The 23,040-nt window shown below is 40.3% G+C and overlaps 2 protein-coding genes across 8 annotated transcripts in view; one reads left to right on the plus strand and one right to left on the minus strand.

The window, feature by feature from the left end:
• ZNF423 (zinc finger protein 423) overlaps positions 1–16,748 on the minus strand; it is a 281,287-nt gene extending 264,539 nt beyond the window's left edge. The window contains exons 1-2 of one of the 5 annotated variants that reach the window (XM_038148029.1): positions 16,554–16,748; positions 13,814–13,941 (exon numbers count right to left, since the gene is read on the minus strand). In XM_038148029.1, the coding sequence (XP_038003957.1) occupies positions 13,814–13,865 (52 nt within the window). In that variant the 5' untranslated portion in view covers positions 13,866–13,941; positions 16,554–16,748. Of the gene's footprint in view, positions 1–13,813; positions 13,945–16,243 lie in introns of all 5 variants that reach the window. The other 4 variants (XM_038148030.1, XM_038148028.1, XM_038148027.1 and 1 more) reach the window with 4 other exon arrangements.
• Positions 16,749–16,804: 56 nt separating this feature from the next.
• Positions 16,805–22,929, plus strand: CNEP1R1 (CTD nuclear envelope phosphatase 1 regulatory subunit 1). 3 transcript variants are annotated; one of them, XR_005258252.1, is made up of 7 exons: positions 16,805–16,947; positions 19,110–19,181; positions 20,519–20,592; positions 20,914–21,023; positions 21,159–21,213; positions 21,479–21,579; positions 22,800–22,929. XR_005258252.1 is itself a non-coding variant. In XM_038148046.1 (6 exons), the coding sequence occupies exons 1-6, from the start codon at positions 16,923–16,925 to the stop codon at positions 21,518–21,520; spliced, it is 378 nt and encodes a 125-aa protein (XP_038003974.1). In that variant the 5' UTR covers positions 16,805–16,922; the 3' UTR covers positions 21,521–22,768. The 3 variants fall into 3 exon arrangements, 1 of the variants encoding a protein (XP_038003974.1); XR_005258251.1 differs by lacking the exon at positions 22,800–22,929 and adding an exon at positions 22,011–22,768; XM_038148046.1 differs by lacking the exon at positions 22,800–22,929 and having other exon boundaries at positions 21,479–22,768.
• The last annotated feature ends 111 nt before the right edge of the window (positions 22,930–23,040 follow it).

Raw genomic sequence — 23,040 nt, forward strand, 5'->3', positions numbered from 1 at the left:
GGCTGAAAAACATGAGAAATCACCTTCATAAACTAGGAACTCTTCTTTCTCAATCCCACGGCTCATGTGAGTTTGAAGGGGACTGAGCTGGTTATCCCACAGCCCACTCAGGATTCATTCTGTGCCTGGGCACCACAATGCACAGAAACAGCTGAACCAACTGTGCTGAGGTTTTACATGCAGCTTTGCAACAAGCACAAGCAAAACTGCAGTAACTGAAGCTTTCTTTTGCACCTTGCAGATTACTTTAGACAAATATATCATGACGACATTCTTACCTGCAGCAGGGTCCTTCTCCTGACACTGCAGCAGCAGGCAGCCTTCAGGGTGGTGTGGGAGAGTTGCCCACCCCTGGCACAATGCTCACCTGCCTGTCACTAGCTGCCAGCTGGTGAAGGAACAGGATAAAAGAAAAGACAGGCAAAGGGAGCAGTGCACTTTCCTCCCCAGTCCGCAGTGGGTAGAGAGCATGCCACCTGCATTTTGTCCACAGAAATAAAAGGCAAAGTGAGGGCACTGGTTCCTCCCTCTTGGTTGGGTTGCAGCAGCTACAAGGCTCCCTGTGTCACTTTGATCTGCTCCAGCAGGAGACCAGCTTCAGATGCCTCTTTGCCCTCCACGACTGGTGCTCAATTCCCAGGCTCTCGGTGCAGGGCTAGCAGTGAGAGCTGTTTTCCTCCTGGCAGCTCTGACCACAAAGGCGCAGCACAGCCGCTAGCTGGGGAAATGGGCAGCCTCCCACTCCCTTCACTCCTTGTCCTGCCTCCACCATGTTAGGTGCACGGCACCAGGGCAAGCATCAGGCTGAGATGAAGCCAGGATGCTGGTACACTGCAGAAAGGTCTGTGCCCTGAAATGCACATTTTAAACAAGGAAGTCACTTTCTCCTGCCTTGGTTACTCAAACTTCACCAGGCCTCTGCAGCCGGACTACAGTTCAACAACATTTTCATTTAGTCCACGTGTGATTTGAGTTCAAAAGCAGGTCAGAACAGCACTGGTGTTTGAAAAATATTTTAAATACAAGTTTTCTGTCAGAAAAGTAAATCCAGTTAAAGGACAAGATGAGAAATATAGTCACCACATGAGACCTGAGGAAGTGGAAATCAACAGCAGTAGTGGCGATATGAAGAGTTAATAATTCAAGCACTCTGGGCAATATTTTAGCCTTAGATACAGATGAAAGTTATCGTTCCTCTTCCTACTTGATCACTGGAGCAGGGTTCTGGTTAAAATCTCACCTGATATGTTGTCTGTTTGGTAAAACGCAATGTAGGCCTCAAGTGACTCCTGCCCAGCTAAGCAGTTCGGAAAACAAACAGCAGATTGATCAAAGGATGTGCTGAGAGCAATTTTCTGCCCTCAGCGGCCCTCCTGTGGGCCCTGATGCTGGTCAAACATGGGGTTTGTTCCCATCCTCAGGTGTAACGCAGGTGTTTGAGGACAGACAATGGAGAAGGTTTGTGTTCTCCACCCTGGCCTCAGCCAGGCGGCTGTTTCACACAGCCCCGCACTCCACACGGCCCTGAGGGGAGCAGGGGCACCCCAGGAAGCTGCCAGGTGACTCAGGAACGAGCAGCAAAAGCAGCCAAGCGGGAATTGGATCTCCCCACATCGCTCTCCGCAGGCAGGGGCCCCAGGCGGCTGCGCTGGAGCCCTCACGCTCCTGGGCAGAGGAGGTGCTCCCGTGCTGGGCAGTGCTGTGCGCCCACCGCCCTCACCCCGCGCCCCAACCGCTGGGGCGCTTCTTCCCTAAGGGAAGCACTGCCAGCTCTTCCAAAGTGCAGCAGGACTTTGAACTGTCCACGGTTCCGTTCACCTTTTCATTCTCTTTACTCACATCTACAGCGCTTCATATTTTCTTCTTCCACACTTCCCGGCACTGTGACTGTTTAAGGACCACTGGCCTTTTTAACCAATTTTAAAAGAATATACCTCACCCAAACACCTCACTGAAGGAGAAACAAGCATTTTTATTTGCCCAATAGTGATTAAGACCATTTGTGAGAATCTGAAAATAGCGGGACAATGAAAGAGGTACATATACTGCTCGGAAGTTTTCTCAGAAAAATAAATTACAATTCACTTAGATGGTAACATTCTGCAAGGCTTGGGTTTGTTTGTTTGGCTTGGTTGGTTTGTGTGGGTTTTTTTCCTGTATTTAAATCACTGAAGTTTCAAACATGATTTCCTTTGTGCACAGGTGTGCTGAATTTAGTTTTACGCTAATTTCATATCAAAACACTAACTTTAATCTAATTCACTTGAAAAGTAAGCATCCACAGAAGAGCTCCACTTGTGTCCAAATGCAGGTATAAACTGGTTATGTGTTTTTTAGCTTCCTTAAATTTCCTTCCTTAAATTTCATATGTGAAAGCAGAGGCCCAAGCTGACTCCTAAAATGGCAACATATTTTTCCTTTTCCCTTTTACATGCTTCATTTCTTCACAATGCAGGTGCGTACATCTTTCACTCTGTTTCCTTGGGATCCTTGGTTTTAGCACCTTCCTCAGGACACAGAGGGATTAGTGTTCACCAAGGTGCCACTCAGAGCTGGAGGCCACTGCAGGGCCAGCAGGGCCCGATCAATCCCCACGTGCCAGAGCAGCATCTCAACTCCCCATTCCCCTCCTTTGGAAAAAGAAATTCTACGCCGTGACAGCCAACTCTTCAGCAAAGTTCACCTCAAACCCTCAACCTCAAGTGTTAAAAAAGAAAAGCCCTTAAATGATACAAGTTATTACATTTAATCCCTTTGGGGGAAGTGGGGAATGATTTTGTGATTAAGGACCTACTGTGGGGCTCAAGAGAATTAGTTCAATTCCAGACTCTGAAACAAGCTTCCAGGTTCCCCTGGGAAAGCCTATGCAATCTCCTATCTCACATGGACACCAGCAGGGCAATTTGTAAGTGTGTGCAGCCCTCAGACATTGTAGTACCAACAGCTAAATAAATTCATAGTTAGGACTTAGGTGAGGTTCAATAATTTTGAGGGCTAGTTACCTATTCAATGACAGCACTACCATTACACTATCACTTACCACAAATCATTCTTAAAAATTGATATTACATTCTTGAAAAATAGTAAGCTACATTATTACTTACTCCTGGGCTGACAGGTAGTTCCTAAGGGTTTAGTTAATGTATTAATGAAAATGATGAATGAATGAAAAAACCTGCAAGATAAAAATAAATTGGCAGGTCGTACAGAAAGACACCACTTAGTTCTCAAGCACAGGACTATTTTCTATGGTTTGCACTGCAGAGCAATTTTGTTCCATTACGATTTATAGCTGGTATTGTTTTTTGGAAAAAAAATCTAATTCATAGAATGAATAAATTTAATAATGAAAACTCATCTGACAATGAGTTGTGATAGAGAAAATCCAGCAAGCACTATCAGAAAAACACAATACTGAAGTCACTGTGTAGTCACCTTCTAGACAGTGAATCGCTGCACTACACAATACACTATGATGACATTAGACAATCTGTCTTGCAAAAAGAACAAAACAATTTAATTACTCTGATATACTGATAAGAACACATACTAGTCATGTTCTTTGCTATTCACTACCAATGGAAATTTTCTCCTACTATTATGAAAAACAGCTGTCACACACCAGAAATATAAAGCATAAGCTACTTCACATTTTTAAAGACATGGCAATAATTTTAAAATTTCACACATTTCTGCAAAGGTACTGTGCCTATTATGGTTCCAGGTAATGATGTATTTAATGCATTACAAAAGATACTTTCAGTAACTTGACATATACTTCACATACTTCTAAACTATTTTCTGTGTGAGAACAATTGTGTCTCTCACAAGCTGGAAAAATCCACATAAAATTTCAAGATCAGCATTGCTGGCATGTTTGTTTATGTTCAATCTATAAACCATATTTTAAACTTAATATTAAATATTTTGGCAGAGCATCTGCCATTTATTTTACATGTATTAAGTCCAAGTATACTTGGTATTTTCATGGAATGGATGTTAAAATGTTTAAAGCTAATATTTGATTGGAATGTATGGAACTACAAATTAAGGCAGTTCTTCACATTATTTTACTTCACTGCTCTTCTAATTATAATTATTTCAATTTTTTTCTTCAAATTTTCCCACTGTTATAATTTCAACTTATAATAGAAGCTAAAGCAATTGAAAATAAAAAATATCCAATCCCAAGTAAATTCAACATTCAAGAGACTGATATAAAACTGTTTCAAACTGTCAGTTAACAGACCAGACCAATTCTTTGTTTCATACAAACAATTCTTGGTCAGTGTCTTCATTGTCATCTCTCTAAGGTAAAATGCAGAAATGACTGAGCGACTTTTCATGAATTAAGAGAAATTCCATCCATCCTACCCAACATGCAGAGAAAGCCAGGTCTGATGAGACCTGTCCTTTCTAATCTGAATAGTCTGATGAAGTTCAAACACAAGCTGAAACTGGTGGCAACTGTGTAAAACACACAACTTTATTCTGTGTTTATTCTGTTTACAACTTGAACTTGAATATTCTGTTTACAACTTGAACTTGAAATCACAAAGGTGCAGCAGTGACATTCATGAGCATTTGTTTTAAAGGAAAAGTCTTCTTAAATTTTTCATTTCTTGCAGGTGACAGAGGGTGTGATGGTGGTTACAGGACTTCCACAATTCTCAGTGCTGTCGGTGTCTTCTTAGCTAAAGCTCCCTGTTGCCTGTTGGTGCTGCACTGGTTGAACACGAACAGCTGTGACAAAATACAACAAATACTGTAAGGCAGTTGTAGTTTCTGTATTTGCTCATCCTCCCCACATCTGCTTACACCTAAAAATCAATCCCCTCTTTCAGCAGTGAAAGGTTAATTGCCACCTTAATGTTTCATTTTATTGTATTATCAAACCTAATGATTTTATATACACTTTTGTGTGTTGCATGTCCTTGTGGTGTCCCATACTGAAAGGAAAGAATCAGGCAGTCACATAGATGCCCAAGGCTGGATAGGAATGACAGAAGTCAGAGGGACCACAAAAACTCACAAAGTTTTATTAGTAAATTAAACACTTGGCTCGAAAAACTGGTTATTTAGTCCAGTATAAACACATGGTGGTGAATTTTTGAGTAAGGGGTGGGGAAGGGAGGAAGGGAGGGAAGGAAGGGAAGCAAGGAAGGAAGGAATTATTTTCAATATAGAAACAGTACTTTTCAGGCTGACATGGCTGCTGTTTTCATTATTTAAATGAAAATTCCTTTAAATCATTATTTAAATTATTTAAGTTCTCAAGCTAGAATAGATGTGTAGTTGTCAGCATCAGGTTCTAAGCAGAAATGATTTACAGTTATTAAACCAAACAGCTACAGGGGTTTGTCACTCACCTGGTGGCAAAAGGGCAGGTGTCCCTCCAAGCTGTGGCCATTTTGCAGGTTGATGTCAAGAACATCCCAGAAGTCCCAACCTTTTAACAGGTGCTAAAAGAAGAGGTCGAGGATTTTCCTTTGCATCTGAGAGTCCTGTTTGGAAATAGTTTTTGTGGTTTGTTGTCAACTGCTTTAAAACAAACAGTAAAATCCACCTTTGTTTGTACAGGACACTCCTTTAACTGTGAAGGTTTAAAACCACCAGGATTAAGAAATGCCTGAGAACAGGTAACTGAAAGCAGACATAGCAATGAGCACTGCAGCCAAAGCAGTGGCACCACAGCCCAAGAGCTACAAACACCTCGGCCTCTCTCATTCAGTGCCCTACTTTAAAAGATGTACAGGCAGTGAGCTACCAGTCCCATAGGTATTAACAACAGAGCACGCTGACCTGCAGCGTTACTAATCATAGCACGAGCACACTACAAAGTCAAACTCTGATATTAATGTTAACCTGCACACAAGTTAAAACAAACTGACAAATGAAGTGCAATTGGTATGAAAAGTTAAAGCCAGGTTTTATTTCATGACAAACAGATGTCATCTGAGGCTGGTTCTAAGCAAGGATTTAAACCATGACCATAATGTAGGTCACTAGTTTTGATAGAGTTTGTGCCTGGTATTCATCCAAGGACTCAGACTCAGCACATCAATAGCTGTCAAGAGTGTACATGTAGTTTCTTTTTACACTAGCATTTAATAAAAGAAAGCAATCCAATTAAGCAGATGTCACAATATTTTGCTGACTTTCCCATAATTTTCAATCATTAAAGCAGTATTTAATTTACAACAAAACACTATACTCTAATCCTATGCATCCAAGAATATTCATGTTTAAAACCTGAACCGCCCTCACCGTTTCTGCTGCCCTTCTGGTTTCCCCATGAGCTTCAGTAACTCAAAAGAATTGCAACCAACTTGGTAACTAAAAAAGAAAGCTTTGTGGAATGGGAAAAGTTCACAACAGGGGAGGAAAAAAAGCATTCTAAAATAGCCAGGTGTTCACCTCAACCCATACCAACTTCAAACAGATGCAAGGACAGTAGCTGAATCTGATTTCAGACTAAGGACATGAAAGATGAGTTTTATGTTCTTATGCTTTTATAACGTTAGAACTAATTCATTTTTAGATAAAGAATAGTATACTCCCCTACTCTCCAATTCTTTCACACAAAATTTGCTCTGAAAATAGCATGGCTGAGTTCCACTCTTTCAACTATTATTTGATCACTGCCAAATATTTGCAAGTTCAGATTTTTCCACATCTCACCCAGCTACTTGATTGCAGTTCCTGAAGTATCTACTATGTTTTGTTCTACTTCTATGAATAAATGTACTGTGGCAAGGGATCAAGTCAGTCACGGAAAGAGAATGAATTACTTTGAAATACGAAGCTGAAAGAGTGGTGGAAGAAAGCCCCTGACAGCCTTTCACCTAAGTCAAGGTTTAACCTTAGGAAAGGATGCCTAGCCTAGGAGAGCAATACTGCTTGGCAGCAGAAGAGGTAAAGGTGTGTTCAGGGTGTGGATGGCAGCGCCTGTCCATAGCCTTACATCCTCATGAGATTGTGTCTTCAGCTTCAGGTGAAGGATGAGTTTGTTCAGTAAGTCTGAGTCTAAATAAACAGAAGTGGTGAGCAACTCTTCAAAAGAAACTAGGAGCACAAGTAAAAGCCTGAGAGAATCTTCACTATCCTCCTATCGCAAGGGCATCGAAGAATTTTCTGTAGAGCAGTTCTACAAACAATATGACACCGATATTCCGAGTTACATATATGTTGGGTAGGGACTTTTTTTGAGGTATTCTTCTGAATTTTAAACTTTTAATTAGAATAAGTTTATATTACTGAATCCTGTTAAACCAAAAGTTGCATTTTATTTTGATGGATATCACTAACTTAAATACATTTCTGTGAACAGTGCTATTACAACTTAAACCCTCAACAGCATTAGCAGATGATCAAACACTTTGCAACCGTAACCTGTGAGAGGACAATTCCCCTTAGGAACATGTGTGTATTTCTTTAGAACTTGTCTAATTTTGTGAAGAACATCTGCACATACTGCAGGGTGAACATGCCCATTAATAGACATGCCAGCATTTTATACACAAACTTTTGATCTCTAGTGACTGTCATTAATTTACAGATTATTTCTTATGTCTAAGCAAGCTTATTTCAGATTTAAAAGTTGCTCAAAGTTGTATTTCAGAGGGAAAAAATTAATACCTTCAATTATCTGGTGGTTGCAGGGTCACTTACCGGGTTCAATCCAACCAATCCAAGTATTTTCCTGCTTGTAACAGAAATAAGTCTCACGTCCAGAGGCACACTGCACATCTCACAGCTCCCATGCTAGGCAGTCACCTACCAGATCAGCTGTCTAGTGTGAAATCCCGGTACACTCAGCAGATCTGTTCCCAAGAGCTTTAACTATGAGTGCACCCTGCACAGGCACATTGTGATGTGCTACAGAGAACAGAGAGATGGCTTTATCAAACTGGTGTTTTCATCGACTTTGCACTTCTCCAGACAGATAGAAAAATACAGCTGTTGGGTCTGTGCAATATATCAGAGTGAGATGTTTAAAGCCCAGTATTGACCCAGCCCTCCTGTAGCTGCAGAGGTTAGTTTTGATTTAGAAGCAGTATATGAACTCAATTTGAAATATAAATGAAAAGCTGTAAGTTCTCCTTCCCCCTGTCAAATCATTATTGGTCAGTTTTAACTTTAGATCATGAACAAGATAAAGATTCCCAATTCTACAAAGTCTTTCACAAACATCTACACCCAAAATAATAAGATTTGTAGAGATTTTTTTCTAATTTCAGAATATTTTTAACTGAAGAACAGGGCAGTTACTTTTGCTCCAAGAGAAATTGCATTTTTCTTACTGTGTTCCTGATACATGGAAATATGTGAAATTTGTAAATTTACAATAAAAAGTTCTGAAACAAATATAGATAAATCTTTAAAAGCATTTTTATTTAGTTACATAGAACCAACACAGGAAACTGAAATTATAATTAGGCAATTACTATATAACTTCCTATCATTTAATTATTATATGTGAGTTTGTTTAGTGCATTTTATGCCATGTAAGCAGCAATCCAGGACAGATATTGAATCACTACATGTATTATGCATTATTAGAAATTAATTCAGTGAACTATTTCAAAGCTGTCTCATTTTAACTAGGTCAAATTCTGTTACCCAGAAGTGCAATGAATCTGTGTTTAAAATTTAAACACATTGAAAGAAATTTAAACTGCAGTTCTGAATGGAGAATATTTTAATCAACATCTCTCAAACAACTTAAACTTTCTCTAGATAGAATAATGAAGTCTGATTACAGGGCAAGAGGAAAATGCTATGTTGAGCTGTCCAAGAATACAAAACAGTCATTTAACTTCTTGGAGTGCAGGTGTGAGATCTGACTTATATGAGGTATGTTATTTTCACCTCATGTTCAGGTTCCTGTAAGTGATTGCCTATCATTCTAGAATAATCCCCTGAAGAAAACAGAAGTTGGCTATATCAAACTAAAAGTCTGTGTCACTGTTTCCCATTGCTGCACTGTTGCCATCTTGTATGTACCAGAAGCCACAAGTACCAAGTCCAATGCTGAGTTGGGAGAAATCCACAGAACAATCTGTTCTTTGATCAGAAACACCTTCTACAAAAATGGGAGGTATCTGTGACCTCTATTTTAAGCTATGCAGAAAAGAAAGTATTTGTTATATTAGGAAGTTGTAATATAGACCAGAGGAAGATTTTTAGTTAATGATTCCTGCTTGATCACATCTTAGTGCTAGAGTGAAAAACTAATAAAATTTATATTTATAATCTGGTTTTCTCTCATCATCCTAGCATACTGAGAAATATTCAGCTGAAAAGAATATTGTCTACTATGAACTATTACACTGACATTACTGTAATTTTGTTAGTAGCCTGTTTTTTTTTGCAAAAATACTGAAGATAGCTCAAAAATTAAGACTAGCAATACATACGTTCTGGGGATTGATGCTGAATGCTAACCTTTAAGAATTTTACTGATAACTTGATTTCAGTAATTTAACTTGGAAGATTACATTTCTTAGCAATGTAAAGAGATGACAGTTACAAATTCCATTTGCTTCACCAACAACAATGTTTGTTCACACTGATCATGAAAGTAGTGAATGAGTGGAACAGCAGATAGTCAAGGAAGAACTAACTTTTCTATACTGGAATACACCTCCTTCTTAAAGCAGTTCTAAAAGTGTCTCATATACATAATAAAGCCACATATTTGGTTTAAAACAACTGAAAACAAATTAATTTCTCAGCTTTGCTATTTAATTGTTTTTAAAAAATTCATAAGTCCATTTACAACCTGCTCCAATTATCCCACATGATCTTTGCATTTCAGACACATTAACCGACCCAGCTGAAGCAGCTGTAGCTCTGTCTGGATTTCTGTGCCTAAACTTTTCAATAGATCACTAAACTGTGATAGTGGCAGAGAATTTCTAACTCGCATTTGAAGAGATTATGTACCACTACACATGTGTTACACATGTGCAACATTCTATGAACCAAAAGAGAGAATCTCTGGTATAGTTCCAGTCACATCACTATCTGAAGGACATATGTCAAATTTGGAAGTCAGTGAGGAGGAAGGGAATTAAATATTGCAAAAGATACTGCCTAGATGCATAAGAAATTTTAAAACTAACTAGAACTTTTAAGGTGATCCAGAAACATTAAATAGGCACAATCTTCAACCATTATCTACATATTTGCAGGGTCACATTTCTGAACTGGGTTACACCTATCTATGTAATTACCATCTCTGTAACAGAATTAGCCAAACCCTTTAATAGAAACCTACTTTTCATCCTTGCTGGTGGCAGCAGTGACAGTCAGAAGGTGTCTGACTCTTTCTGCATCTGTTCGTAAAATTGCGTGTATAGCTTCTCTCTACAATCACCCCTGGTGTAGTCATCTGCAAGCAACTGGAAAATCAATTAAGGAGCAGCACAGACTGCAAAACTGTACAAGAATGTCACCAAGTTTCATTACTTTACTGCTTAACAATGCTGCTAAAAGTGGTAAAAACAGTTCCTTAAAGCAAGAGGTCCCCCCCCCCCGCTTTTCATTTCCCCTGAGTATATTTCTTAGACACGTAAAAAATACTAAGAAACATGGCTGGTTAAACTGGGCTGCAAACTTCTCAGAATTATTCTCCTGAGAGCAGCCCATTCATCTATTCCAACCCACAGAACATTACTTTTGTAGCATTCTCTCCTGAACTGTCTTCCATTTTGATGCTGGGACTCAAACCTCACTCCAAGGGAAGGCAGTGCAATCAGGAAAAGCCATCAGACTACAGCCAGACACTAGGGACTAACCAGGAACATTTTTCACCTGTATTACAAAACATATTTCCTAAATACTTTTAGAACCATGTTGAAAAAATACCCACAATAGATGGACACCAATGTAGGAGTCATCAGAAATGAGCTTGCTTGCCCATCTCCAACAGAAGCCACCTTCCAATTTTTTGGGGATCTGCAAAATCCACATACAGCACACCAAAAGCCAAAAGTATAAGGATATTTATACAGTTCTGTTCAGGCAATATTTGCATAATGAATCTACAGCACTACTTGGCTAAGCTACTATTATTATTAGATATTATTAAATATGATTATTTGCTCAAGTTTCTCTCACCTTGATTTAAAGGTATGGTGCATTTTGCAAAGATGTCTACTAGAAAAGGTTTAGGTATATGTTACCAGAAATGACTTTTAAAAGCTAGACTAATCCAAAGTGTTAAACAGATAAAAGAAGCATATTTAGTAGATTTTCACACTACATTTGTTTTGTAAAGAGTGCCATATCAGGTAGAAGTGATGTATTTTTTTTCCTTCACCACTCTTCATTAACAAACTCTAGGGAGATGTGAAAAGATTTCCTCTTCGGGTTTGCCCAAATTACTGAAGGCCGTATAACACACTTAGAGCAGCTCAGTCAGCTCCTCCTGACAGTGCTTAAATAAAACCTAAAGTACACTGACATCACAACAGTCACAGCAAAAATTTGCAGCCACAGTGGGACATTTTAATCCAAACTTTCTGCTTACACAAGATGCTTCTAAAGCTTTTGCTACATCCATTTTTCCCGTAAGTAAAGAGGTAATGAAAAGTGTACAGCAGCGTCTTCATTAAGCATCAGCAGCTAGAAGTGACTTCTGCATTAAGGGAGTAGAAATTTAGCAGAATAAACACCCCCTTGGCATTCCAGCTGGTCCTCAGAGATCAGAGGGGCTGGGTGTGACCAGGTTTAATTTCTGATTAGAATCAATTCAGCACTACAGGTCTGGTTGAATTCCAGAAGAACTTCCATGATTACAGGTTCATAAATAGTACAGTTTATTGAAGCAACAGGAAAGCAGGTTCAGGATTGCCAGTTATAAGGGCATTAAAAATGGATTTTGTTTTATAAAGGTACTGATAACCTGAGTACAAATCATGAAATATAAAGAATCCATTTAAATTCTGTGTTTATATAGAAACAGGGTTTTTCCTCAGAAGACAATTAACCAAAAACCTCAAGAGAATATATCTCCCACTTCTCTGGTACAGCTCCAATGCTACAGAGAGAAAAGCAAGAGAAGTTTACTTAACAGAGAGACTGCCATGTTATTTCAGGATATGCCCTTCTGGAAGGAAGTATAGGGTGGAGCTATGTGAGCAAAAAGCTATAATCAGATTTGTGTTCTTGTGGTTATTTTGTTTGTTTTTCATAAGAACCACTTATTAGGCTGGAAGGAATCCTTGTCATGCAAAAGTAGTATCAACTTTAACCCTACAGGACAAACAGACAACTGAATGCAAACAACCCTCACAGCAGCTGCTGAGAATAGGATCTCAAGCTGAACAAACAAATGCCCAAAATGATGGCAGGAAACAACAAGAAATACAGCAAGAAATACAGCATATCCTGGCAAGCCAGCAGTGTACATGGCTCATCATTTCAAAAGCCAACAAACCTCCTACTCCTGTGTCTGGCACAAAGCAGGCTGTGAGCAGAGCAGCTCAAACAAGTGATTAGATGCCAGCTCGCAGAAGCTGCCACAGGAATGCAGCTGTTTCAGCAGCACAACCTGTCCCACTGTGCTCTGCACCCATCACAGCTGGTGACAACACCTCAGGGCTACCCCACTCAGAGGTGGCAGCTGCCAGCCAGGGAGGGAGATGGGGAATGACCAGGCACACAGGAACAGCGGCCCCATCACCTCTCAAGGTTTGCCTGCCCACAGCACTACCTCCAAAAGAAATGAAACAAATCCAGCTTCCAATCTAATCTTCTCCACATTGTTAGTAACAGTTTGGTTTTCCTATGAGCCTATATTGTTGTGGTGTAATGTTTTTGGCATAAATCTAAGATTTCAAAGAAAAATGTCCTTGTTCTAAACACTTAACTTTTAACCTAAGAGTCAGTAAAAGAAGTTGTCACCCTATTATCATACCATGAGTGACATTTAAAGGACTAAAGCAGCCTTGAAAACAAGGCAAAATCAGGCGAATACATCTGTTCCCTGACAGCTTTTAGAAAACCAAATACAATGTGTAGGAGAACATGGGGATTAAGAGGCTGAGAAGACTCTACTGGGGAATTAAATGGGAAGGACTAGAAAATGGAAAAGCTGAACATGGTTCAAGACTGAGAAGAATCCATATCCTATTTTTAAAAAGTGACAAAAATGTGAACAAGAAGTTGATGAGGGAGTTTCTTGTGCTAAGTGTAAGCAAATTTGGCAGAAAATAAAATCCCTTGCATTCCAGCTGGTCCTCAGTTATCAGAGGGCTGGGGGTGGCTGGGCCTAATTTCTGAGTAAAAGCCAATTCAGCACAGTAAATGTAGAGCCAGTTCAGCACTACAAGTGCAGCCACATTCCATAGGAACTATCACGGCCTGATTCACAAATAGCAAATTATTGAAGCAGCAGAAACGCAGATTCTTACTGGACTGCTGGATTCAATTTCTTGCTCAGAAACTGATGTGCCTCTAGTGTTACAGCTGTGTAAAGAACAATAAGCTAAATAAGAGATTAAGTTATCCTGAATAAAAGAAGCCTGCCTTCTGAAGTGTTAGACGGAATATGATGATAAAGTTTTACCACACCTGCTGTAAGTACCTAAAATGATAAAAAATGTCATTCTGGTTGCAGAAAAAGAGCAGAGGAACACAAATTAGATTTACAGTCTACCAAAATTCATTTATAGCATCTCAAGACATAACTTATCATGTTCAATGTGGCAGAACAAGTTTCATACTACACTGCTAAGAAGTGAAAATGCATCTTCTATTCCATCAAGCCACACACACAAAATCCATTTTTCTACACTATACTTACATTGTGTAGAGATGATCCTCTGGACTTCGTTCAGATGTCTAACAAAAGGCATTCTCTCTTCTACAGAATATGCATCTATTTGATGAAGCTCATCTTCCAGGATAAACTTTAAAATATTTTCTATAGGCCTGCTAAAAAAAAAAAAAAAAGTTACGGAGTTTTCTGATCAGATTTTTTCTGTTGTGTAAACCAAGAAGTCCTAAGTATGGATCCTCTTACAGAAAAACCCCAGCAGCACTGTAGATAAGTAAAAGACTCCACAGGGAAAATGAGATAGAATGAAGAAAAAAGGACAGTCTCTTGATAAGATTTAAGCTTTAAGCTTCCAAAATCTACTCAAAAAAGGAATATAAAGCATGTAAACACTACGATTGTATCACTAAATGCAAGTTAGGATTATACTCTTCAAACTTACTACAGTAAACAGATTTATAAAAACACAGGTTTAGTAAATGCAAAAAGACTGAATATGTAACAGTCTTAAACATTACCACAGTATCTCTGAAGTAACACTTTGCCTCAAGAGGGAGGGATTGTTCAGAGGAAAATGAGTATGAGAAAGGATATGTAGACTAAAAAATGCAGACGGCTGGAAAAGCAAACTAAGAAACAAGTGACCCATCCTAATTATCTCTGATAGCAGATGCTGCCAACAGATGCTCTCACATTATGCTCCAAGTACAGCTGTGAGAATCAAAAATAGATCCCAAAGATGCTAAACTCAGAAAGATGCATTCCTTGCACCTGAGAAGAGATACTTGAGACAGCACTCGAAACTGACAAAGCATGGTTCTCCAAACACCTCTGCCTTGTGAAGCAATCCATGTGCACACCCAGCCCTTTTGCTTAGGGTGTTAATTTTCAGGCTTCACATGTGTTGGCAGAAAAAGATATCAAGGGTTACTAACAGATGCACTAACCCTAAGAAACAGTTTATTTCAGTCATAGCTGTAGTGTGATGACAGCTACATTGCCTTGCCTCATTTATCTTGGCTAGTTAACAGAGTTGTACAGTAGAGAGTAAAAGCTATTTGGGGAAAAAAAAAAAAACCAAAACATTTTTAACCACCCAAGAAGTTTCACATTAGAAACAATAAAGGTATCATCATTTACTTGGGTATATCAAGGGTTATAGATCTTGGAATTTTTTTCCTGATGTAGGTTCAGCCTCTAAGTGTCACAAATCATTGAAGTTTGAATAAAAAACAGCTTTATGATATCTGTATCTGTTCAGATATAAACCTAATAGCTGGAGTAACTAAAAGACTAGAGGAGATCTGCACATCAGCAAGCTCACATAAATATAAATAGCTTATTGCAAATAACAACTTTCTGATCCTTTCAGGATGCTGGAAATCTCCAAAGCCTATGCAGAGAACTCACTTTTTCAGAGCAGCATCCAGTTTCCTGGGGTCTGATTAATTTAATGTTCTACAAACTGGAAGAGAACAGTTGTAGAAAGGAAGAAAACATCTCCTTCCCATACTCCAGTCTTTGATTCAGTGAAACTCCAGTGCTAATATCTGCTATAGTCTTCGTCAACAGCCAGGACAAAAAAAACACTGAGGTGCTCTGCTTTTCCATATGGAAGACATAATTCCAATCACCACCAGTACCGTGTCTTCTGGTTTTTACACTGGCAAAATTGGTATAAACTAACTAGGCAAAACTATAATAGGCTAGACTCAAATACTCTTAAGAAAATAATAGGCCATCATGTACATTCAGTGAGACATCACCAAAGCAAAAGTAATGTATGAATTTCTAGAATATACAATTTTTTGTAATTGTGCTTAAACCAATGAGAGCAAAATTGCTATACATGTTTTCATGATTTTCTAGGTTCCTTTTAAGAAACAGAAAGAGAGAAATTAGACCATGTCCCAGCCTTGAGAGCACTACAGGGCTTCTGCTTTAAGCAACATAACATTCGTACTGGACTACAAAATACAATCCAGGCTCCAGTACCAGTTAGCTAAAAACAGATGGCAGTGCAGAGAGCCCGGGTCCCTGGAGAGCTCACTAATCGAGTCACTCAGTAACTCAGAAAGCTTCTATTTAGCAAACAGACCAGTTCAGTTACCTCTGTAGCCCAGCTGGGCTAGCAGCAGGCAGGGCTGTGGGATCATGATGGCTGATCCCTGCATGTCCCATAGGACACTTAGAACCGCTAAAGAAACCCAGCCCTTCAGCGCTTCTTGTGCCTGACCATTATTGCGGCTGCTGCCATCCAGCAGGCGATTGCTACGGCTGCAGCACAGCCGGGCCTGGGCCGGCAGCACAGCCGGGCCACTTCCACTGCGGCTGTCCCTGTAACAAACGCGTCCCCCTGGTGCCACAGCGCTGCTGCAGCAATAAACCCAAGGGATGGGGGTGAGGGGTGATGTGTGGAAGCACCTCACCCCTTCTAACAGAGAGACAGGCCCATACCCAGAGACAGATGGTCTTCGTGCCCCAGTGCCGTCCTCCTGCACAGAAACCCTGATGAATTGAATTGCCTGTGTAGGATTTGCAGCCTACTGCTCGTGCCTGTAGCTGGTAACAGCTTTGCCTGGCCCTGCTGAGGAGATCCCAGGTCAGTCTTGCTGGACCTGTTTTCAAAAGCAGCCTTTAAATCTGCCACTGCAGTGGCTCTCACAAGCGCCTGGGTGAGCAGCCTGGCCGTGCCGGAGCGCTGGCTGGGGGCTGCGAGTGGGAGGGGTGTAGAAAAGCCCCCAGATGAACAAGTGTAGAGGTTGACCTGTGCTGTCTTGAAGGAAGAATATTGTATCTTCTTTTCTAGCTTTTCTTTTCTGCCGAGACGCGTATATTGAACAGCCGTCTCAAGCGTGAGGATGTTACGAGGCGCAAAAAAGGAAAAAACCCGCGATGCTGCTGTTTAATAAATAAAGTTCAACACAGCTGCTCGACAACACCCCTGAGCCGGCCGAGCCGCGCCCCTTCCCTGCCGCTAGCCAATGCGAGGCGCGCTTGCTGCGGGCGGCGCGGCGGGCGAGTAGCGCGGGGCGTTGTTGCGGGGCCGGGCCGGCGGGGCGGTGCGCGGGGCCGCGGGGAACGGCCCGTGCTCGGTGCTCCGCCCGGTGCGCGCCGCTCCGCCCGCCCGCCCGCCATGAACTCCCTGGACCAGGCTGAGGGTGAGTGCGGCCGCTCGGAGCGAGCCCGGAGCTGCTTCTTCGGCTCGCCGGGAGCTGCCGGCTCTGCGCCCGGGCTGCCCGAGCGCGCTGCCCCGTCCCTGAGGAGCGGGACGAAGCGGCCGCGGGAGGCCTCGGCTCCCTCTGCACCGCGCTCCCGGCGCTCCTCCTCGGCCCAGACAGGCGAGCTAGGGCGGGGTTCCGGGGCCTCCTCGGCGTCCCGCGCTCGGGGCGGGCTGTGCTGCTCCCCGGGCGGCCCGGAGAGCAGCGCCCGCGGGAGGGCCTGTGCTGAGGGCTGCTGCCTGCCCTGGGAGGAGGGAGTGCCCGCGGGTCCCTTTCGGTGCCGCTGCTCGGCTGTAGCTGAGGAAAATCCTCTTGTGCTCTGGGAGCTCGTTGCCCGGTCACGGCTTTTCGCGGGGGACGCGTTTCTTCCAGCGCTTGAGCCCCGTTAGGCGTTCCGCTGAGCCAGGGCTCCTTTCGCACTTGAAGAACGCGACCTCGAGTAGCCCCTTCTTGTCTGGGGACACTTGATGGTTTGGGTTACAAGTTCTTTGAAGTTACAGCTTACAGAATGTCAAAACCCTGAAAGGACTTTTCAGTGTCCGAAGACTGGCAGAGATTTTTAAATTGGAGCAGTGTTTCGGAATTAGCAGGTGTTTTGGAGCTGGCACCAGAAGTAGGCAATGTCGACAGAAGCCGATAGTCCGGCGTTGTCAGGGCTTTGTTGCTATGCTTGTGCAATCTGAGGGTTCCCAAAGTGTGTCCTGCTAGTCACAGCTGCCAAAGGGATCAACTCCGAGAAGGTTCTTAGAACATGCATAGTTGAAAATAATCAAAACTTCCGTTTTCTTCTTTCTGAAAAAGTTTTTTTTTTCATACTTTGTTTCAGTGTTGGCTGCATTATGTGTTTTCTTGAGAGCTTTGTTGTCAGTAGCCTGTTTTCATGCCTTCAGGGTGCTGTTTCTCAAATAGCAGGTTTTCGGTGGTGCCCTGTGTTCCCCCTCTCTTCAGTGACTAGTTGGAGGGGTTTGTGCTAGTCAGGGAACAGTTAATTAGCTGTAATTGCCGGCGGTGGTTTACCTTCCCCAGAAGGGATGTGGAGGACAGGCCATTAACTTCCGTGTTCTTGGCAGTAATTAAGACTAGTTAGCTGTTCTGTGGCTGAAGTTAAGGTACTGTAATCTTCCCCCATAAATTCACCTGCAAACCACTCAGGAATAAATTCACAGTGTAGAAAACTGCTTTCACAGTGATCATGATAGATTTATTTCTTCCAAGCTTCATCTTTAATTGCTTTATTGAGATAACTAATATAGCAGTAGTTGGAAGTTGAAGTTCCACATTGATGCTGACAGAGACTTTAGCTGAAAGTTAAGTTGATCCTAATTAAAACTTTACTTCAGGTAGAATTCTAGCTTTAACTGGAATGTTATCAAATATTGACCTTGTTGAAAGGAAGTGTAAATCTAACCTGGACTTAAAGTGAAACAGCTCCTTGGAGACAATTAGGAGTATCAACTTGAAATGGATTTAACAGCTATTTCAGTAGAAAGACATGGGAGAATAATGGCAATATGAAGGAATATCTATTTTTAGAAAATGATTGGAATAAGATCGTTAGAGTAGTGTTTGCTGTAGGATTTTTTGCATATGTGTGTATGTATATCATGACACTCAAAGTTTCTACAAAACAAAATCATCAAAGCCACACTGTTTACAATAACCCCTTGAGCAGTGGCAAATGGCCAACTTTTTTTAAAATTGCCATTATATTGATAGTAGAACGTAATGGTTTCCTGATAGACTTAGTACTTCAAAATGTGATGCTTTTTTGGATTTTTTTTTGAGAGGCAATTTAAGTTACTATAAATCTAAGTCACTATTTCTAAAGATGTCTGAAATAGTGTGATTTCTCAACTGTATTGATTTTTCTTTTTGTAAGTGGGAATGTTTATTGCTTTTAGATTAACTCCACCAGTGTACTTTTTACCTGAAGCTGAGTAAAACTACTGATTGGACTTCTTCTGCATATAAAGGATCATTGCTTTGGTTTTCTCTGCCTGTTTAAGAGCTGGGTGTGCATGGGGGAATTCTTTTTATCTTCTACTTTAAAATATGACTAAATAGATGAAGATCTAATTATGCTTGATATACATCTTTCCCAGATCTCAAAGCTTTTGAAAGAAGACTTACTGAATACATTGCATGTTTGCAACCAGCTACAGGACGTTGGAGAAGTAAGTTTGGTGTTCCAAGGAATAAATAGGAGTCTGTCTTTCAAGCTTGTTAGATTTACCAGTGTTTATCCTTAATTTGTTTGCCCAAAGAAAAATTTTTATTTATACTTGCTTTAAAATTTGTGGCATACATTCAAACACTCTGCAGCAAGTTCATACAGGATAATAAACTAATATTTCAGCCAGAGTTAGGAAAATGAGGTTAAGGTTGAATTGGCTCAAGGCTGAATTGTTCTGGAAATATCTGAAACAATAAGTTGTGTTTGTTTCTGTTTTCGGTGTTTATTATGTTGCTGAAATTTTTTTTCTTCAAGACTCAGACTTCCCAGACTGTTGCTATAGTTACTTAAACTAAATATGATTAGGTGAGATAGTCTGTAAATTTGAATGTGAAAAAGTTACAGCAGTTTCCCATAAAGGCAGCTTTGTTATGACAGGAAGGTTTGAAGGAGGGGGCAAGGCAGAAAAATTCCATAGGTGTGCTGCCAGCTTTGAGATCAGTGTTCTGTGGTAGAAATGTACAACTTTGTTTTGGTTTGGTTTTGAGACTCTGCTGAAGTTTTCCTACTCAAAGAATACAGACTTTTTTAGAACACATAAAATAGTATCTTTTCTCCTGAGACGTCAATTTTGAATGAAGGAACTGAAGAAATGACTACCTAGAAAGCAAAACCAACACCACTAGCACCACCTCAAACCCCCTTGTTTCACAGCAATCAGATATTTATGTGTAGTTCTGCTGAGTTTGTGCACACCTACTTTAGGAATGCATTTGGCTTCCAAAATTGCCATTTTCTATCAGTTATAACTAAAAAAAATACTGGAAACTTTTAAGCATATTTAAATGAGGCCTGCATAACTAGCGTTGTGTTCAGTGGCTCATGTTTTTCCCCAAACTGCTTGTTTCATAATTCACATAAAAGAAGGACTTTCTATTTTAATTATAATCAGGTGTGTGACCCATGTTAACTTTTCTTCCTGTTATCCTGAAAAGAAAGTATTTGTGATGTAGAGAAGCTCTATGCTCTTGATTGATCTTTTTCAACTTCCTTTAGAAAAGATAACTTTGGTTCTTTCAAAGAACCAGGATGTTTTTACTTGACATAATTTAGATTTTCAGATGTACTTGTTCTGTCCAGGAACTTTGTACAGAATCCTTAGGGTTTCACATATGAGAAGTGTCTTTGCATGTTTTCATTTCTGCTTTCCAGTTAAGAGCTTTTCCTCTCTCAGAAGTGAGAAAAGACATAAGTGTTTAAGAGTTGCTGCTGAGAAATAAATGCATTTAAATTTGAGTGAGGTATGCTGTTTATGACTCTCATTCTTCTCTTCATCAGTGATTTTGATAGTGGTATCAGTCTGCACAGCAACTGGGGCTTGGAACTGGTTAATAGACCCAGAGACACAAAAGGTAAGGTCAGGCTAGTGCCAAATGTGCTGCGTTCTATAGCTTGCTGCTGCAGTCGGGTGGTATATTGAAAACTGAAAGGCTGAACGTGAAACTGGGAGGTGATTTTTAGTAATGCTATCAAGCTGTCTGGAGTTGTTGTGGAATGTGTCCAGGGGCAATGCCTGCCAAAACACTGTACCCTGAATGCTTATCTAAAGAGTTGCCCACAAGTACTTGGAAATGGCTGGGAGCAGTATTTTATTTTTAGTTAAGGGATCTAGGCAGTGACTTTCTGTGTGTTTTAGAAAGTACGCAGTTGAACTAACCTGATTTCTTTCCTAGGTATCATTTTTCACGTCACTTTGGAATCACCCATTTTTCACAATTAGCTGTATTACCCTAATAGGCTTGTTCTTCGCTGGAATACATAAAAGAGTGGTGGCACCATCAATGTATCCTTTGATCATGTTTGTCAGGTTAAGAGTGTAGGTCCTGCAGTTGTTGAAGCCTGTGCTAATACTGCTATTTTAGTTTTTGCTTACTGTGTGTACAAGTGTTAGTTGCTTTCCTTGACACAATTTACGCAGTATAGCAGCCCGATGCCGAACTGTTCTGGCAGAATATAATATGTCCTGTGATGATGTAAGTGCTACTGTTTCATTGCCTAAACCTTCTTTGTTAAAAGAAAAAGAGGAAATAATTCAAAAAGACACATAGTCTGTTCTCCTGAACAGCACTTGGGTATACCTCAGCAAATTCTGTGTGTCTGTAAAACTGGAATGTGGAATATTTTAGTATCATTTTGTGTGTTGTTTTAAAGTCTCCCTGTAACATTGAACTTGAAGCTTAATTGTTGGGTTCAACTTTCAGGGTTTAAACTTTATTTATTTTGTTTTCTGTCTTGCAGACTGGAAAATTAATTTTGAAACCTAGGCCTCATGTTCAATAACGGCTGTCTTCCTTCATTTTTTTCCACTGCCATGGAAACCAAAAATGACCTTTTTTAAGGTAGTATGACAGCAAAAAAAAAAAATCAAATGGGACTGGTTGTCACTGCCTGGGAGTAAAAGTCTTAAAACAGTTGACAGTGAAAGTGTGCAATATTACTTTCTTGAATATTTATCCAAATTCTTTGTTATCACATTATCAGTGCTTTTGCTACTTCTGATTACCTCTTTTTCAGTATTAGTGTCACTTTTTTACTTCAGCTAGAACAGAACATACAGGTGAAGTATGTTAATCGGCAATGAAGTTGAACTTGAAAACGAAACCTCATTTGTGTTACGTGTCTTTCTAAGCTATTGTAAATAGCAGATCGATGCCAGTGTTGAGGAAAAAAAGTAATATCTGGTGTATGGATTTTCTTGTTCTCATGAAGAGTATTGAAAGGAACGTTTGCCATTCTCCTGATGTTTTATTAGCACACTTCCTCATTACAGCCGTCCTTGTCTCCTGGTCACTCTTTTGGAACTGGTTTAAAGGCTCGCAGGAAGACTGACTGTTTGTGCCGGAGAAAACTGGTCTTACTGTTAAAGAACTTCGCAAATATATCAAGGATTACATTTGTCAAGTTGTGTATATAGTGCACCAGCCACTTTCCTTGTGGTCATACGTAGTTCCTCGTTTGATCTGGTTCAAAACACTTATTTTAAGATTTTAATTTTTTTAAAATTGTCTTAAATATGCTTGTATCTTCCCAGTTGTAAGGTTGTACTGTACCTAAATCCACCTGACCATTCTGAGTGGATTTTTATGCTCTGATAGTCAGAATGTGAAACTGGTATTGCAAATGTATAACGTCAGATTTGGTGAAGAAAATCTAAAGAGTGCCACAATAAAATAACAAAATTTGTTATTCAGAGTGTTAACAACAAGGTGTGGATGATATACGCATAAAGTGTAACTTTTGAATAGCTAAAACTGTCAAGTTTTAAGAGTTTAAGTTGTTCAAGGTGCCTTTTTAAATGTTTTGAACTCTTTAAATTGATTCTAACTTCAAAGCTCTTGCAACTTCAGTAACCCCTACTACAGGGTAGACTGGCTTTTAAAGGCAGCCTATTGATGTAACTTTGTCGGTTGAAACTTAAGAATTGTCTTCTGGATTTTTTTCCAGTAAGTCTTCTGCCCATCCATTATTTTTAACTGCTGTATATTTTGTAGGTAAATGTGTATAAAATAAAATCTTTGTATAAACAGGTGTTATCTTCTTTTGTACTGTGCAAATACAGATCTCCACTGAGCACAGAAGAACTTCAGAAAATTTATAGCTGCACTCTGTAACTTTCATACCGGACCAACATTTCCTGTATTTGATGTGGGTCTTATAATCTAAGATACTGACACCAGAGAGGAAACCCCTTCCAGGTTTCCATCCTCCAGGTCAATCCCGCCGCTGTAAGTGCCCTTAGAGGAAACTGTTTCTATTGATAATTTTCTTGTTTGAGCGCAGTAGGCGCGGTGTCCTCACTC

Source organism: Motacilla alba, chromosome 11 (genome assembly GCF_015832195.1).
Source record: "Motacilla alba alba isolate MOTALB_02 chromosome 11, Motacilla_alba_V1.0_pri, whole genome shotgun sequence".
NCBI lineage: Eukaryota > Metazoa > Chordata > Aves > Passeriformes > Motacillidae > Motacilla > Motacilla alba.